At 40.0% G+C, this 15,805-nt stretch overlaps 1 protein-coding gene across 1 annotated transcript in view; it reads right to left on the reverse strand.

Annotated features, from left to right (window-relative positions):
• LOC101553588 (myosin-13) overlaps nt 1-15,805 on the reverse strand; it is a 174,901-nt gene that overhangs the window by 124,753 nt on the left and 34,343 nt on the right. The window contains exons 15-23 of the mRNA XM_055143578.1: nt 15,765-15,767; nt 13,150-13,223; nt 12,977-13,064; nt 10,525-10,642; nt 9,497-9,620; nt 8,320-8,456; nt 6,648-6,903; nt 4,176-4,418; nt 604-780 (exon numbers count right to left, since the gene is read on the reverse strand). Of these exons, the coding sequence (XP_054999553.1) occupies nt 604-780; nt 4,176-4,418; nt 6,648-6,903; nt 8,320-8,456; nt 9,497-9,620; nt 10,525-10,642; nt 12,977-13,064; nt 13,150-13,223; nt 15,765-15,767 (1,220 nt within the window). The remainder of the gene's footprint in view (nt 1-603; nt 781-4,175; nt 4,419-6,647; nt 6,904-8,319; nt 8,457-9,496; nt 9,621-10,524; nt 10,643-12,976; nt 13,065-13,149; nt 13,224-15,764; nt 15,768-15,805) is intronic.

Consider the following 15,805-nt stretch of genomic DNA (forward strand, 5'->3'; position numbering starts at 1 on the left):
TCTGGAACATATATAGTCACAAGTCTGAATAAAACATAAAAATATTACTCCTGACACTTTTAAAATAAAATATAATGGCAAAGATGTGACTTAAGTGGCAGAACACATGCCTTGCATGCATAGGGTCCTAGGATTAATCCCCACATCTGCATGGTCTCCTGAGTTTGATTAGGGGTATTCTTGCTGGATCCTGACTACCACCATTTGTGGTTAAAAGGATAAAAGAAATGTAACCTGGTTAGGTGGGTGATAATTTTTTTGACCACATGTTAGACCAGAATAAGCCCTTTTAAAAGTCAAATGACCTACAAATTAATGTCAATGATTAGTGGCTAATATTTTATTGAATACTCTTCATATGATGAGTTTTCCATGGAAACACTTTGAGAGAGAGCTAATTGCACCCCCATTTCACAGGGATGAACTGAGTTTGAGGAGGCTAAGAGGTTTTTTCAATATTCAAAACTTTATAGCAATGGGTTGAGATCTCAGTTCAAAGATTCTGTTTATACAATCAGAACTATCATCCCCATAGCTTATTTAGACCCTCTCTTTTTTTGTGCAAGTTATACATGGTAAAACATAGTATTAAATTATGCTAACATCATCTACTTGCTGCTCCAGTTTGACATTTATTTTGATTAAACCATTGACTTTATCTTCTTCAACCTGAAGATCATCCAATGTTTGTTGATGGGCTTCTTGCAGAGATTTTTTCTCATTAGTCAATTTGGAAATGTGTTCTTCAAGTGTTGCCATTTCTTCAGAAATATTCTTTACCTAGGAGGATAAATATTAATAATAATTTAATATTCAAATATTTTTTAAGTTGGAATTTCTTTTTATTGAAAAATGTTTTTCATTGAATCACAGTGAAGTACAGTTACAAAGTAATTCGTGATTGGGTTTCTGTCATATAATGTTTGGAATTCTATTAAGGGCTTTTAAGGATTGAATTGTCAGGCATATTTATACCTAAAATAAACGCCTTTCCAAAGTAAGCCATTTTAAAATCATTTATTACTGGACGTGGATAAGTTTGACTGCACTACACTTTCACTGGCAGTGTTCTCATTGTCTCATTTTTTTTTTTTGCTTTTTGGGTCACACCCAGCGATGCTCAGGGGTTACTCCTGGCTTTGCACTCAGGAATTACTCCTGGCAGTGCGTGGGGGACCATATGGGATGCCGGGGATCGAACCCTGGGTCGGCCGTGTGCAAGGCGACCGCCCTACCCGCTGTGCTATCGCTCCGGCCCCTCATTGTCTCATTTTTTAAAAATTTATTTTATTCTTTAATTAGTGAATCACCATGAGGGTACAGATACAGATTCACACATTTTTGAGCTTGTTTTTCGCTCATACAATGTTCACAAACACGTCCCTCCACCAGTGCCCATTTTCCACCACCAATAAACCCAGTATATTCAAATAATTAAATCAGAAAATTCTTGCAGTAGTTATTGATTCTTTCCTCTTTTGTTTTTCTTCTTTGGTTACTTACAAACAGGTTCTCGCTGTGCCTGATTCATTTTGAGATAGATAGACTCTGAGCTCCTTATCTTTCTCAACTAATCTATCACACTCTCTCAAACTCTCCATTGGGTTTATTCCTTAATAGAGGGCTTTATATTTCACTAATAAGTGCAAATATGCTTCCTATCGAAGGTAATGCATCTGTCTATATTTATGCATAATACATCCCCAGGGATTTATGTATTTTTAGGTTATTTAACAGGAATTTAGAAGGAGGCAGAAAGGGTACAGAGAAGTATAAGACGCTGCACAAAAAAAAATTAGAATGAAGCTTCATATTATGAAAGTAGGAGAAAGGAGATAAACATGAAACTTTATGCAATGAAATAAAAATTTCATAAAAATATCATACATTCCCCCATGTATGATATGACATATTTTTATTATTTAGTTATTTATTCATTTTTGCTTTTTGGGGTCCACCTGGCAATGCTCAGGGGTTCTTCCTGGCTCTGCACTCAGGAATTACCTGTGGCGATGCTCAGGGGACCATATGGGATGCTGGGAATCGAACCTGGGTAGGCCGTATACAAGGCAAACACTCTACCCACTGGACTATCACTCCAGCCCCAGATATGACATATTTTTAAATCAGAAATTTTAAATTTTTGACTCATGGGTTACTTTCACCACAGAATGCTTTTCCTTAGTCTACATGACTTGTATCACTTGTCATCCCATTGCTCATTGATTGACTCGAGCAGACGCCAGTAATGTCTCCATTTGTCTCTGTCCCATGCTAATGTAACCCAATGGCATCTGCTCACTCCAGGAACACGAAGAGCTTCAAACCATTCCTTCAGGGTCTTGACGAAGAAGTCTGACCATCTCATAGGTGGGCAGCCATGCGTTCCTTTGATGTCCCGTGGAATCCAGTCAGTAATAGCTCTAGTCCAGCTATTGTCTCCAAATTGCATTAAATGTCTGGCCCATCTGATTTTGACGCCTTGGCAAATGAGACAGCGTCCCTGATCGTCGACAGAGGTCGGGACTCCTTCTCTCACTTGAATGAAATGTGATACTCCAAGCATAGTTCTTTTGATTCCACTTTGGGATACCCGAATAGCGTTCTCATCCTGTTTTCCTAGGGCCCAGGTCTCTGAGGCGCATGTTAGTGCAAGAAGAATGGTGGAGTCAAAAATATGTGCCCGGAGCCAGAGGTTCTTCATCCTCTTAGCAATTTCTTCGATGCTCTTGAGGGCATTCCACGCCACTCTCTTCCTCCTGCACAGCTCAGGCGCCAGGTCATTCTACATTATGTATTAGTCTACATAATAGTTCATAACTTCTTTGTTTGGTGGGGGGATGGTTTGGGATAACACCTAGTGGTGCTTGGGGGCCAACTGCAAAAACATGAACTCTGAGTGCCTAGTTTATCATGGGGGAACCAGACACTCTGGTGATTGTTGGATTTGCATGTCCATTTGGTTGGCTGAAGCTGAGTAACAACTGCCATCTATGGACAGGCCCCGTGTCTGACTCTCCCTATATCTATCCTCCCAATTGTCTACCTAGCACTGACTTGAGTCATGTTGAACCTCATTCCTTCTTCTACTTCACTGACAATACTCTATATAAATCAGAAATTTATGTATTGAATCATTTTTGTAAAAAGTGTATTAGATATTTGTAAGTTTAGTTGTTATAAATGGAATCATACTATGTCATTGTCTTATTCCCAGCCCCACCCCCCACTGTAGAGAAGTCTGTCTACGTTCATATTGTACTTTGTGTGTGCATTCCTGCCTGTTGCTTCTGGAAGATACATGATATTATTCATTCTCCCACTCATTTTTCCACTGTCACTCCTTATCGGTCAACCAGATACTGATTTTAGTTCTCCCCCACCACAAGCAATGTTGCTATGAACATCCTCACGCATTAACTGGTGGGATAGTTCCATGGTTTGTACATTCAGGAACAGAAACACTGACTTGAAGGACCTGTGGGTACTTAGACCAGATCTTTCTGGATGACTTTTATGAAATGTATATGCTTCCAATAATGCATGAAGTCCTTGTACCCCACCCACATTGCCAATCTAGCTACCTGCTTCCTTTACCATCTACCTTCCACTTTGTCTGCTCAAGGTAATTGTAAAATATCCTTAGTAGTTGTAAAATGTTCTTTGCCTGTGCAAAGATCTGTGAGAAATAAAGATGAACAGAATATTTTTCTTCTTCTCAAAGTTCGCTTGAGGGGCTGGAGTGATAGCACAGCGGATAAGGCATTTGCCTTGCATGCGGTCAACCCGGGTTCAATTCCCAGCATTCCATATGGTCTCCTGAACACCTCCAGGATAAATTCTTTAGTGCAGAGCCAGGAATAACCCCTGTTCATTGCCAGGTGTGATCCAAAAAGCAAAACCAAACAAACAAAAATTTAAAAAAAATCAAAGTTCTCTTGACTCGCAAAAGAAGAATTTGGGCCATAAATCTGTGGTATAACCAAGAGAAAGGGGAGCATGGGGAAAATGCTAAGGCAGAAAAGAGCACATTTGTGACTTAACTACTGCCAACTTTCTCCAACCTTTCATCTGTAGTCAATGGCGTGTTAATGGGGTTCCTCTCCCATCTATCTCCTTACAAAGATTGAATAAAGATAACTCAATTAACTAGTATTTCCCTTGGCTTTGCTCACCTTGTTCTCAGTGGCATGCTTCTCCTTTTCCACTTTGGCTAGAGTAAGCTCCAAGTCATCAATATCTCTTTTGAGAGAGGAACATTTATCTTCTAGGTTCCTCTTCTTGGCAACTAATTCAGAATTGATTACTTCTTCCTCTTCCAATCTTTCACTCAGATCCTTGACTTTGGCTTCCAGTTCAATCTTGCTTTTAATGAGCCCCTCACACCGTTCTTCAGCATCTATCAAGTTTTCTGTTTCCTGGAAAGCAAAACCAGTCATTGAAGTTTCGATCAGCATCTTGACAAACCCTTGAAGGAAAGACTTTGCTTTCAGAGAGCCCATTATCTAGATGTATGCTATGGAATGGCCCATAAAAACACACACCTATATATCATACATATACTTTAAAAAGATACTAAGACATCATCCATTAAGTATAAATTTGCTTAAAATAACTTCAAAGTTTATAAATGTGAGAAATTCCTCATAAATGCAGACAGTAAGGCATGTTCAGTATCCTCAGTTAAACAAGCTTAGGAAAACCACTGGCCCAAGCAGGAAACATCCCTCTAGGGAAAACATCGTCTGTAGCAGGAAAAAACTTGTTAGGGGAAAATCCCAGGCATAAGCAGGGAATGGCCTTTAGGGAGAGTGGCCCAGGAAAAGAAAAATCATGACAGGGACAGTACAGGTTTGAAGGAACTCAGGTGGACTGTCATACAGACAGCACAGCAGGGAGAGTCCTTCCAAAAAGAGAACATTTTCAGACTCAAGGTTACTTCTTACCTACCCTCCATGCCCCATGCCCACAGTTGCACAGTTTATTCTTAATTTTAAGTACTAACTCATCAATAACCATGTATGTGATGAAAGGAAAGAGAGAAATGGAACTTGTATTGATTAAATAGGCCAAGGAACCCTTTTTTGAGGCCATTAAGACTACTTTTTTACCTGAACAAGAAGCTAAGTATGTCTTTGCAGCTGTGAAACAGAGGTCAAAGGGGCCAATTTAATTGACTATATTATCGGTATTTATCACACATAAATTTCATTAGCTCTGCACATTTGCCAAATTTGGATGCCAAGTTATCCCATCCTTCCTCTATTACCAGTTGAAAATATCTCATCTATTTAATCACAAACTAACATTTACAAAATTTGATATGCTTTTAGCTCTCAATAGAAAAGTGCTACCTACTAGAGTTAAGTGATTAATAAACACAGGTACCAGAAGATTCTGTATTCTCAGTCTCTTGGAAAGGTTATAAAAACTGGACAAATTGTAAATACTGGACAAATATTTCAAGAAACTGATAAGAAAAAGCATCAATGTTAAATGAATGTGGACTATTAGCTAGACATTTTATATGTATGAATTCATCTGATCCTTCCAACAAATCTATGGCAAGGCAGTACTAGTATACCCATTTTATAGATGGAAAAACCATGGCACATAAAGACATGACTATCTAGTGTAGATCTGGGATATGATCCAGTGAACTGATTTCTATACTAGTTTTCTTGTCCACTGAACTTGAGGAAATATTCCCAATAACCATAATAACATATTCACTCTTGATTGAGAAAGCACATAGGCAAAAGATATTTGGCAGTTTATTTTAGAAAGGACACATGATAAAAACTTTAGCTCTGCTAAATGAGAGTGTGTTTATATTGTCAGAGTACATGTAACATATATATGATTTCAACTTCCCTACTTCTTGGCAAAAAAAGTACTTCAAATTTTTGAGTAAATAATTTTATTGAAGAAAATCATATACAGAAAGCAACTATTATTTTAATTTTAGTTATTCACGTTCACTGTTTAAGTGTTTTTTAAAATAATCATTGAATTCTTGGGGCTGGAGTGATAGCACAGCAGGTAGGGCGTTTGCCTTGCACGAGACCCACCCGGGTTCGATTCCCAGCGTCCCATATGGTCCCCTGAGCACCACCAGGAGTAATTCCTGAGTGCAGAGCCAGGAGTAACCCCTAAACATCGCCGGATGTGACCCAAAAGGGGAAAAAAATCGATGAATTCTTTTGCCCCTTTGGATTTTGGGCCACACCCAGCGGTGCTTAGGTCTCATTCCTGACTCTGCCCTCAGGGATCACTTCTAGTAGGCTCAGGGAACTGTGTGGTATGCCAGGGATCAAACCTGGGTAGACCATGAGCAAGGCAAGTTACCTACCCACTGTAGTATTGATCTGGCCCTACCTGTGAATTCTTTATGACTTTTTAGTATGATGATAGGCATGTATACTTTATTCCCATTGTCTAACTCTGATCTTAATGACTGAAATCTGAAACAGACGCACGGTGTTATCAGGCAGGATTAACTGCAGTTAAACGAGAGCTAGTGCCTCCTTTTACAGTGTGCTGCTGCAATGATCATTTTTACCACTGGGTGACAGCACTATCTCTTGAATAGACACATGATGGACTTAAATTATTGCTTTTCTGTTCTTAGGAAAAAAGATACTTACAGATTGAATCTGCAGTTGGAGGTCATTCTTTTCCTGGAGTAGTAACACCATTTTCTCTTCTAGAACCTTCTGGTGAGACTCATATCTGGCCAGTTCTTCCTTGACTCTCTCAAAGTCTTCCTTCATGTTGGCCATCTCCTTCTCAGCCTCTGCATTCCTCAGCAAGGGTTTGACCTTGAAGAATAGACTCATCCAAGGCCAGTTCTTGACGTTCATAAAAGAGCGTATGTTGTATTGTATGCAGGTGATGGAATCCCTGTAAATCCAGTAGGATTGGAATTAGTAAGGCACAGAAGGTCTGAGTCTCCACCTCCGCCTGTCCCCTTGGGTCCAAGACATTCACTCTCCCATGCTAGGTGTGAGGGAGGCACAAGCAAATGCTGCATAACCTACGCACTCCAGATTACATTCTGAAAATGAGGGGCAGAGGAAACATCATGGATAAATTTGGTGTGTAAGAGAGAACATGGGACCATTTATGAACCTCCCATTAACCTGACTTCCACTTCTACTGCCTCAACTTATTAAAAGCATCCAAAATATTCAGCTAATTGTCTATTAGCCATGAGGCTTCTAACAACAGAGCTATTGGTCCAATTTTGGTTGTCAGTCACATTCCTATAACATTTGCACTATGTCCTTTTTTTTATCCTTACATAGTTCGTGTGTATCTCAAAACATAGCTTTTCCCTTAAACTGGCCCCTTCTTTGAAATCAATGATCCATTATTTTTGCTTTGTTGAGCTAAATACCTAGAGATTAATCTTGAGTGTTGAAACCACTGTTACAATGATAAAATTAGAACTAGATGGTATCAGGAAATTGTAGAGAACAAGCTTCATCCAAGCCTTAGTCTCTCGATCTCTCTCTCCAAAGCTCTACAACTAGAAAACATAGCCAGTCATCAGTAATGTGATCCCTTCACTGATTTTTTAAGAATAGGATTCTTAAATGTTTATTCAATCTATCTCCAACTCTCTCACCCATTGAGTACTCCTGCTTTAGGTCCTTGTAAACTTTTTTTTTTAATATAATGTAGGAGCACTGCCTTTTATTCAGCCATTGATTAAGCTGACTGAATTGGGCATGAACTCCACATTATTGTTTTTTTTTCTTTAGTCCTTGTAAACTTTCATCTGGACTTATCCCCTTTGTCCTCTCAGGTTCACACTCCTTATTGCTGTCAGAGATACATATCTTAGCTGTAAATCACACCTTCTATGAATCTATCAAACAGATGATCAACTTGGGTTGTGCAAAGGGGCATTTTAGAACCCCACTGCTTATTTCTTTCTCCCTGCCCAATCACAGTGATTTACTTGTCAGTTATCCTCCCGGAACATTAGGCCATGCACAGCTGCATTCAGACAACTCATGCCAACCCCAATCCCCATTGACGTGAGGAATAATTTTTGATAGTTTTCCATTGTACTGAATGTAACTCTGACATTTTGCTTGCTGCCCACACAAAATTGGTCATGCACATGTCTGCTTCATCATGAGCTCATGGAGGGCCATTTCTGCAACACCCGGGCCAAGTGGAGACTCTCAGCATAGAGTAAGTGTAGGTTAAGTAGATGAAGAGTAAATCAGCATTCTGAGATTAAAAGCAGAAAGGCGGTTATCAACTGCTAAGTAGGAGGGCAGGTTTAGGTGGAGGCAAATGTGTTACCTCCGCTCTGTCATCTTCTTGAATTCCATGCGCATTAGGTAGCCTCTGCATACTGCTTGTGTGTATGTCATCAGGGTCACCAACTTCTCATCCCTCATCTCTTCCAAAAGCCCCAGGAGTCCAGCTTTAAAGAAAACCTGCATTCAAGAAGAGATGAGCACTGATTTCTCCTCAGAAGCAGTTCAGTCCGGGTCCTTCAGAGGAGTCTTCTTTTGCTCACTACAAATCCTTGACTTTCAGAGCCCTGGGTCAGGTCTAGTAGTCTCATTCCAAGGACTTATTTTTCAGAGTCCCTGTTATCTGCAATGGCCCCTCATATGTCCTATTTCAAGTATGTTCAGGACCCCACTGACCCACATACACAGACGGTGGCAGAGAACAAGAAGAAAATAGGAGGCCATAAAACTGTCAAAGCATATATGGGGCTGAAATGATGATACAGCAGGTAGCTTTTTGCCTTGCATGCAGACAATTTGGGTTTGACTCCAGTATCCCATAGTACACCCATGAGTTCCTCCAGGAGTAATTTCTTAGCACAGAGCCAGGAGTAACTCCTGAGCATCGCTGGGTGTGGTGCAACCCCCCAAAATAGATAAATAAAATAAATATCTTTATTTTAAAAAGACAGATTCAGATGCTCATTTTTCTATCTTATCTCTACCACAGAGAAGACTGATCCCACCTCAGACAAGACCCACTGACCACAGAAATGAAATTTCCTCTTGCCCTTTTTCATTCCTAGATTCATGGGAGGATTCTGGCATGTGCACAGTGTGTTATTGTGTTATTGGATACATCCTCAATAAATGGTGGCCATTTTATTGAGTTATAATTATTATTTCTTTTAAGTCTGCACTATCTCAGATTTTTTCTTTTTTATCTTCTCTCTTTGGCTCTTTCTCTTCTATGTGCATGCCATTTTCTTTCTTCTTTCCAGGCCACTAGAGTTCCTCACTGTTTTCTCCTGTTATGTATAAGGGTCAACTTCCATTAAGGACTCAACACTTAAAATCAACATGGAGCTAGAACTATTATGCCTACACATACCTTTATCCTTTATGTGTCATCCTGGTGATGGATGGTCAAGGTGACCAAAACAGGACAGAGACCCATTCTTCTCACCATTTTACATCAAGCCCTGGGATGGGGGATGGGGTCCATTTGCATTAGAACTCACCTTGGTGTGGCCAAACTTGTACTGCTCCTGGTCCACATTAATGGAGGTCAGAAGCTTCTCTGAAGCAATTTTGCTATCAATATATTGTCCTTCTGGTATGGCACTGGCGTTGAGGATACGGTACCTGAAAAGGCAGGGAAGCAGCTAAGTCAGTCCTGCTAGCACAGAAGTGGAAGTAGTCAAGGAGAAAGAATCTCTCTCAGTGCTGTTTCCTCAGGGTGGTTCCTGTGCCTTTCTTTCTGGAACTCTTTGAGGACTGAAGCAAATTTTATGTGATAACTCGTGCCACAAAAGTTACACATGCTTTGCCTTTCTTATGGGAGGCCAGAACAGGAACGGGTGGTGCTAATTATACTTGGGAGGAGGCTGAGGGAAGACATGGATCCTAAAAGCTACTGCACATACTTTGCCAACACAATGCTGGTTGGGTATGAGGTTTTAGTTGAGGGACACATTTTGTGAAACATATTCAATCTGTCAAAAAGACCTGGGAATCATAAGGGGACAGACAAGGTTATTGCAAACTTGTCTCCCTTACCACACATAGTACAATAGCCAAGATATGGCAACAACCCCAAAGCTCAACTATAGATTATTGGATCAAGAAATTGTATATATATATATACATATATATATAGTCGAATACTGTCATTTATAAAGAAAGGATGAAATCATACATTTTGCAAAAACTTAGATGGAACTAGAGGATGTTATACTAAGTGAAGTCAGGCAGAAATTAAGGGATAGGTACAGAATGATCTCTCATAGGTATAACTTAAAGATACACAGTAAGGTAGAAAAAAAGTGCCAACGGCAACATGATGAGAGAGCTAATCCAAACAATTGAGTTGGTAGGGATTTGCAGTTAAAAGGAAGGTATGTCAGAGACTTTGGGAGAGGGAGGTGGGTACACTACCTATGGGTGTGGTGTTGGAATTATGTGCATGAGAAACCATTATAAACAGTATTATCTCCAGTAATAAAACAAACTTTTTAAAAGAGAGAAGAGACAAGACAGGTTGACCTGCCTCTGTTTGAAGTCGGCATAGAGAATTCGGCTAGGAAATCCTTTCCTGCAAATCCGGATTCCCTCAAGGACCCCGTTGCAGCGCAGTTGGTGCATGACCAAGTAGTGATCCATCACACCTGAAAAAGGAAAGTCCCGGGGGCAAGTTGGTGACTTTCCCCAAGATTTAGTTATTGATCCAGGGACTAGAGATGCTCCAAAACATGCAGATTTCAGTGGAAAAGCTTGGTACCAGCCACCATTTATTGAATGTCCACAATGTGCTTCACTGTGCTTTAAATTCTTGACATATATTTGCTCATTTAATTCTCTACAATTCTCTAGACTATCTGAAATGAGTTAATATTTATTAAGTGAGGAAATATAAGTACCAATTAAGTAACTGACATTTAGTTTTTGTATATAAACAAGGTGCTTCTGTGAAGACAGCCAGGCCTGAGGGCAAGAGATTCTGACAAGTTCAGATGAGCCTCATGCATGAAGGAACCGGCAGAGAAACCTAGGTGTGCGGGATCTGGGGCTGAGATCTCCAAGCTTGCTCAGATCGGGACTGGGCCTCTTCTGCCCAGATCCCCCTTTTTCCAGTAGCTAGGCAGTCACACCCAGAAACTGCTTCTGGCACCATGTAACGGCCAACATCCCATCAACGGCCAACATCCAAAGACTATAAAACCAAGCTCTCAGAAACTTGGACATTTTATAGCCTAGTTCTCCTTCTCAGAGAACCTGGCAAGCTATTGAGGGTTTCCTGCCTGCATGAGAGAGCGTGGCAAGCTCTCCGTGATGTAATCATATACTAAAACCAGTAACAATGATGGGTCTCATTCCCCTGATCCTGAAAGAGCCTCCAATGCGACACCGTTGGGAAGGTCGAGTAAAGAGAGGCTTCAAAAATCTCAGGGCTAGGATGAATGGAGATGTTACTGAGACCGCTCGAGAAAAATCGATGATGATGATGATGATGATGATGATGATGATGATGATATAAACAAGAAAAATTGAGGCAGAAAGCTAAAATATTAAGCTTAGGGTCTTCTGAACAGTACTAAGAGGTGGAAAGTTGCTTTCTTCAATCTTAAAATTCTTTTGTTCACCTGTACAGTGGCAACAGAAGCACATCTAATAATGAGTTATAAGCCCAGCAGTTGGATAGGATAATTTGTGTGCTGAGCTATCTTGTAGCCAGTTTTCTCTTCTTTTTGTGAAAAATGACCCCAACAGATAGTTTTATTCTAAGAATATTTCTTAATCTAGGATTGGGTGACAGTACAGGCTAACTTTATTGCACAACCCTGAATCTCTTTATATATAGTTATTCAGTATCATCTGTACTATAAAGATAGATTACATTTACCTTGCACAGAACTATCGTAAGCAATAGAGACAGCAGAAATTATAATAAAGGGACTGCATACACTCGTTCAGAAAACAGTTTCTGATGCCTTTTTTTTCTCTTATGAAATGCCTAGGATGATTTGTCAGGTCTAGTGGTTTTTCACGTTGGGGGAAAGAAGCAATAGAGCCCATTAGGAAACGTATGAAAGGCCCTGATACACCAGTGGGATGGAGCACAGGCCTCCCTTTGGTTGGGTGTAGTCCCACAGATCCCTGTAACAACCCCCTCCCCGACTGAGCATTAGTACTGAACTGCTATATTCAAGGCTTCTATTGTCTAGAGCGGCTTCTGGAACTCCAAGCAACACTCCTTATTGAAAAGGAGTTGTTTTATTTTTTAACTCTCCCCAATAGATTTTATGAAAGTAAATGCAATGTGTCTATATAGAGACATATATGAACTATTTTGAATATGATCTCATTATGGAGGGACATAGAAAATGCAGAATTCTAGCTAAAGTTGAGTATTAGGTAATCAGTGAATAATTTTGAATTTTTAAATTAAAATATTGGAAGTTGGATCACACCCCACATCGCTCAGGGGCTCTTCCTGCCTCTGTGCTCAGTAGTGACCCTTTGTTTGTGTCGTGTATTGAACCAGGGTCAGCTAAAGAGATCAAATGCAAAGTAAATGCCTGGCCTCCTATTCTGTCCCCAAATACATGAAGCAGAATCTTCTCTTTCCCCTCCCCCACTCCTCCCCTTCATTTCCCCTCCATCCCTTCCACCTCTCTCCTTCCCTTCTTTTTCCTTGGTTGGGGATGCCATGCATGAAAAGAAAGTAATCTACTGTTGAGCTACGTCCCTGACCCTGGAATAATTTTTATTATGCATATTTCTCGTACTTTATGAACCATGGTTGCACTAATAGTTTTTGTTTATCTGAACTTCAAAATTCAGTGGGTATCTGGGGTTCTTGCTTGCTAAATCTTACAATCATATTTTGTAGATTACTTTGAAAAGATAGAGCAACACTTTTCTCAGGGTGATACATGTGCCTGTACACACACAGATGATGTTACAGATTTTCAGTGTGTCCTGTTCTGAGGAATTCTTACCAGGAGTCTTGGTCTCATTAGGAATCAGACATCGTACAAAGTGAGGGTGAGTGCTCCTTAAGTTGGTCATCAGTTTGCTTAAATTCTCCTGAAACACAAACCAGAAAGGCACATTTTCTTTCACAAATGCCATTATATGTGGCAGAGGGAAGTGGAAACTGCGAAACACAAACCCTGAACACGGCAGACACAGTCTGGAAAGAGGAGCCCTTCTTCTTCCCACTCTTCTTGCTTCCCCCGGAGTCACCTGGAGATAGAAGCACAGGAAGTTTCGGAGGCAGGCCAGAGACACAGGAGTGGGTTCTCTCCCTCTTTCCCTCAGTTTTTATTGAAATATAATCGAAGTACAAGTTTATAACCTTAATCTATACAATTTAAATAATTTGATACATCTATATGTTGTGAAATGACCCCTATAAGTCTAACAAACACCCATCAAATCATATTATTGTTACCTGTAAAATCATCTTGTAGTATTTTATATTGCAGATACTTACCTTGTAATTAGAAGTTTATGAGTTTTGATACATTTATCATTTCCCCCACCTCTCACCCATCTTCCACCTCTGGAAGCCATCAATCAGATTTCTGCATCAGTAAGCTGCTATATTCTAGATTCCACTTATAAGTGAGATTATACAGGTCTAACCTTTTTCTCTCTGATTAGCTTCATTTAGTGTGATGTCCTCAATGATGTCCACTATATTAAAAATGGCAAGATATCGTTGATCTAGGACTGAATAAAGTCCATTATATAGATATATCTATCTATATGCCATATTCTGCCTAGCTTCCATCAATCATCTGTTGATGGATACCAGTATTATTGGCTGTTGCAAACAATACTGCTATCAATATAGAAATAACAGTACTTCTTTCAACATGCCTCTTTCGTTTTCTTTATATATAGTTCCAGAAAATAACTTTCCAGAACGTATAGTAGTCTTATTTTAAAAATTTTGAGGAACCTCTATAATGTTTTTGACGGTAGTTATACGTCAAAAACATTATAGAGGTTATATATAGACGGTAGTTTACTTTCCTACATACATTGCACTAGATGTATCTAGTTAAATGCCTTCTAAATTGTATCTCCAGGACCTGAAATAGGAGTTGTCACTTGCTTTTACTGAAGTTTTGTTTGTTTAACTTGCTTCCATGCTACTCAGATTTGGTAACAAATTTATCATAAGCAGAATGGGGAGGGTTGGATACAGGTGATATCTAACTGGGACTAAAACAGACTTTTGGCAATAAAGGAATAATTTTCCCTTGAGAAATCAAACATGAATACTGGTAATACTGACTTATCGATGACTGTAGTTTCTTTTGTCATGAGTCTGCCTCCTTTTATTTTTGAGTCCTAATTTATCTCCCTGAGAGGAAGTAGCATAACTGGTGTCTCTCAAAACTAGAGCGCAGTACAAAATTTTTCTTGCTAAAAAACTGAATTTTTCATTTTTTCTCTCAATACCTCAATCTCTGACATGTGAGAAAGAGTCAGCCTTCGGGGATGTCCTTGCTGTCTTACTCACCACCCGCCCCGTGGACCTCTTCCCCTCCCCGTTCGCAGTGCCTGGGGGCTGCGTGTGAGCGCGGCGGGTGGGCGCGCGGCTGAGCGCGGGGCTGCCGAGGACGGGGCTTTGGCCGTGCAGTCCCCCGACAGGGGACCGCGGCCATGCTGGCCCCTCGCCCCACGGCTGGGGTCGGGTTTCCCTCCGTCCTTCTCACTGGCTGCCCAAAACGCGGGGCGCGCGCGGCGTGGCTCTCACTAGTGGCTGGGGCTTGCCCAGGAAAATTCACGTTTTACCCTATTTTTGGTTGGGCTGGAGCGGGTAGGGCGTTTGCCTTGCACGCAGCCAACCCGGGTCCAATTCCTCTGCCCTCCCCGAGAGCCCCACAAACTACCAAGAGTATTCCGCCCTGGCAAGCTGCCCGTGGCGTATTCCAGAAAACTAACAAAAGTCTCACAACGAGATGTTACTGGTACCCGCTCAAGCAAATTGATGAGCAACGGGATGACAGTAACAGTTAATTTGCTTATATAATTACTTAAAACTATAAAATTTAAGTATTATTTTTACAATTATCCAAAATATGTATGTGGTACTAGATAATATTTTGAAAATGGTTGGAAAGTTCCTTAAAAATTAAACATTGAGTCACCATAAAGTCATCAGTTTCAGTCATCAGTTTCCTTGCTGGAAACTGATGACATCTGTCCACATAGAAACCTATAAAGAAATCTGCACAGCAGTATTAGTCATTGTGTAAATAGGTCTATATGCATATGTAAAGTGAAAGCAGCCAAATGTCATTAAATAATGACAAGAGGGACAAAGTGTGTTAAACTTATACAACGGAACATTACTTTTCTATAAACTACAACTATTATTCTTCTATAAACTATAAACTACTCTTCTGTAAATACTACAATACGTAGAAACCTAGAAAATGGTATGCTAGTAAGAGAAATTCGGCATAAAACATAGCATATATAATTACTTAATATATCTGAAATATACATAGCACAATTGATTCTACTTATATAAAATATTCAGAGTAGGGATGATCATAAAGTTAAACATAGATTCTTAACTGTCAGGGCCTGTGAAAGGGAAGTCGGAATAACTGACACTGTGTAGGACTGCTGAAAATGTTCTCCAGTTTGATCATGCTGATAGTAATGTAACTCTGAAAAGAACTAAAATGTTTAAGGGTGAATTTTATGGAAAATTCATCATATATCAATTAGAAAATAATAATATGCACTGAAAGCTTATGCTACCTTCTATAGTAGTATTTGGGGGGAGGGGTCGGGGCAAAATC

This window comes from Sorex araneus, chromosome 6, assembly GCF_027595985.1.
Source record: "Sorex araneus isolate mSorAra2 chromosome 6, mSorAra2.pri, whole genome shotgun sequence".
Lineage (NCBI taxonomy): Eukaryota > Metazoa > Chordata > Mammalia > Eulipotyphla > Soricidae > Sorex > Sorex araneus.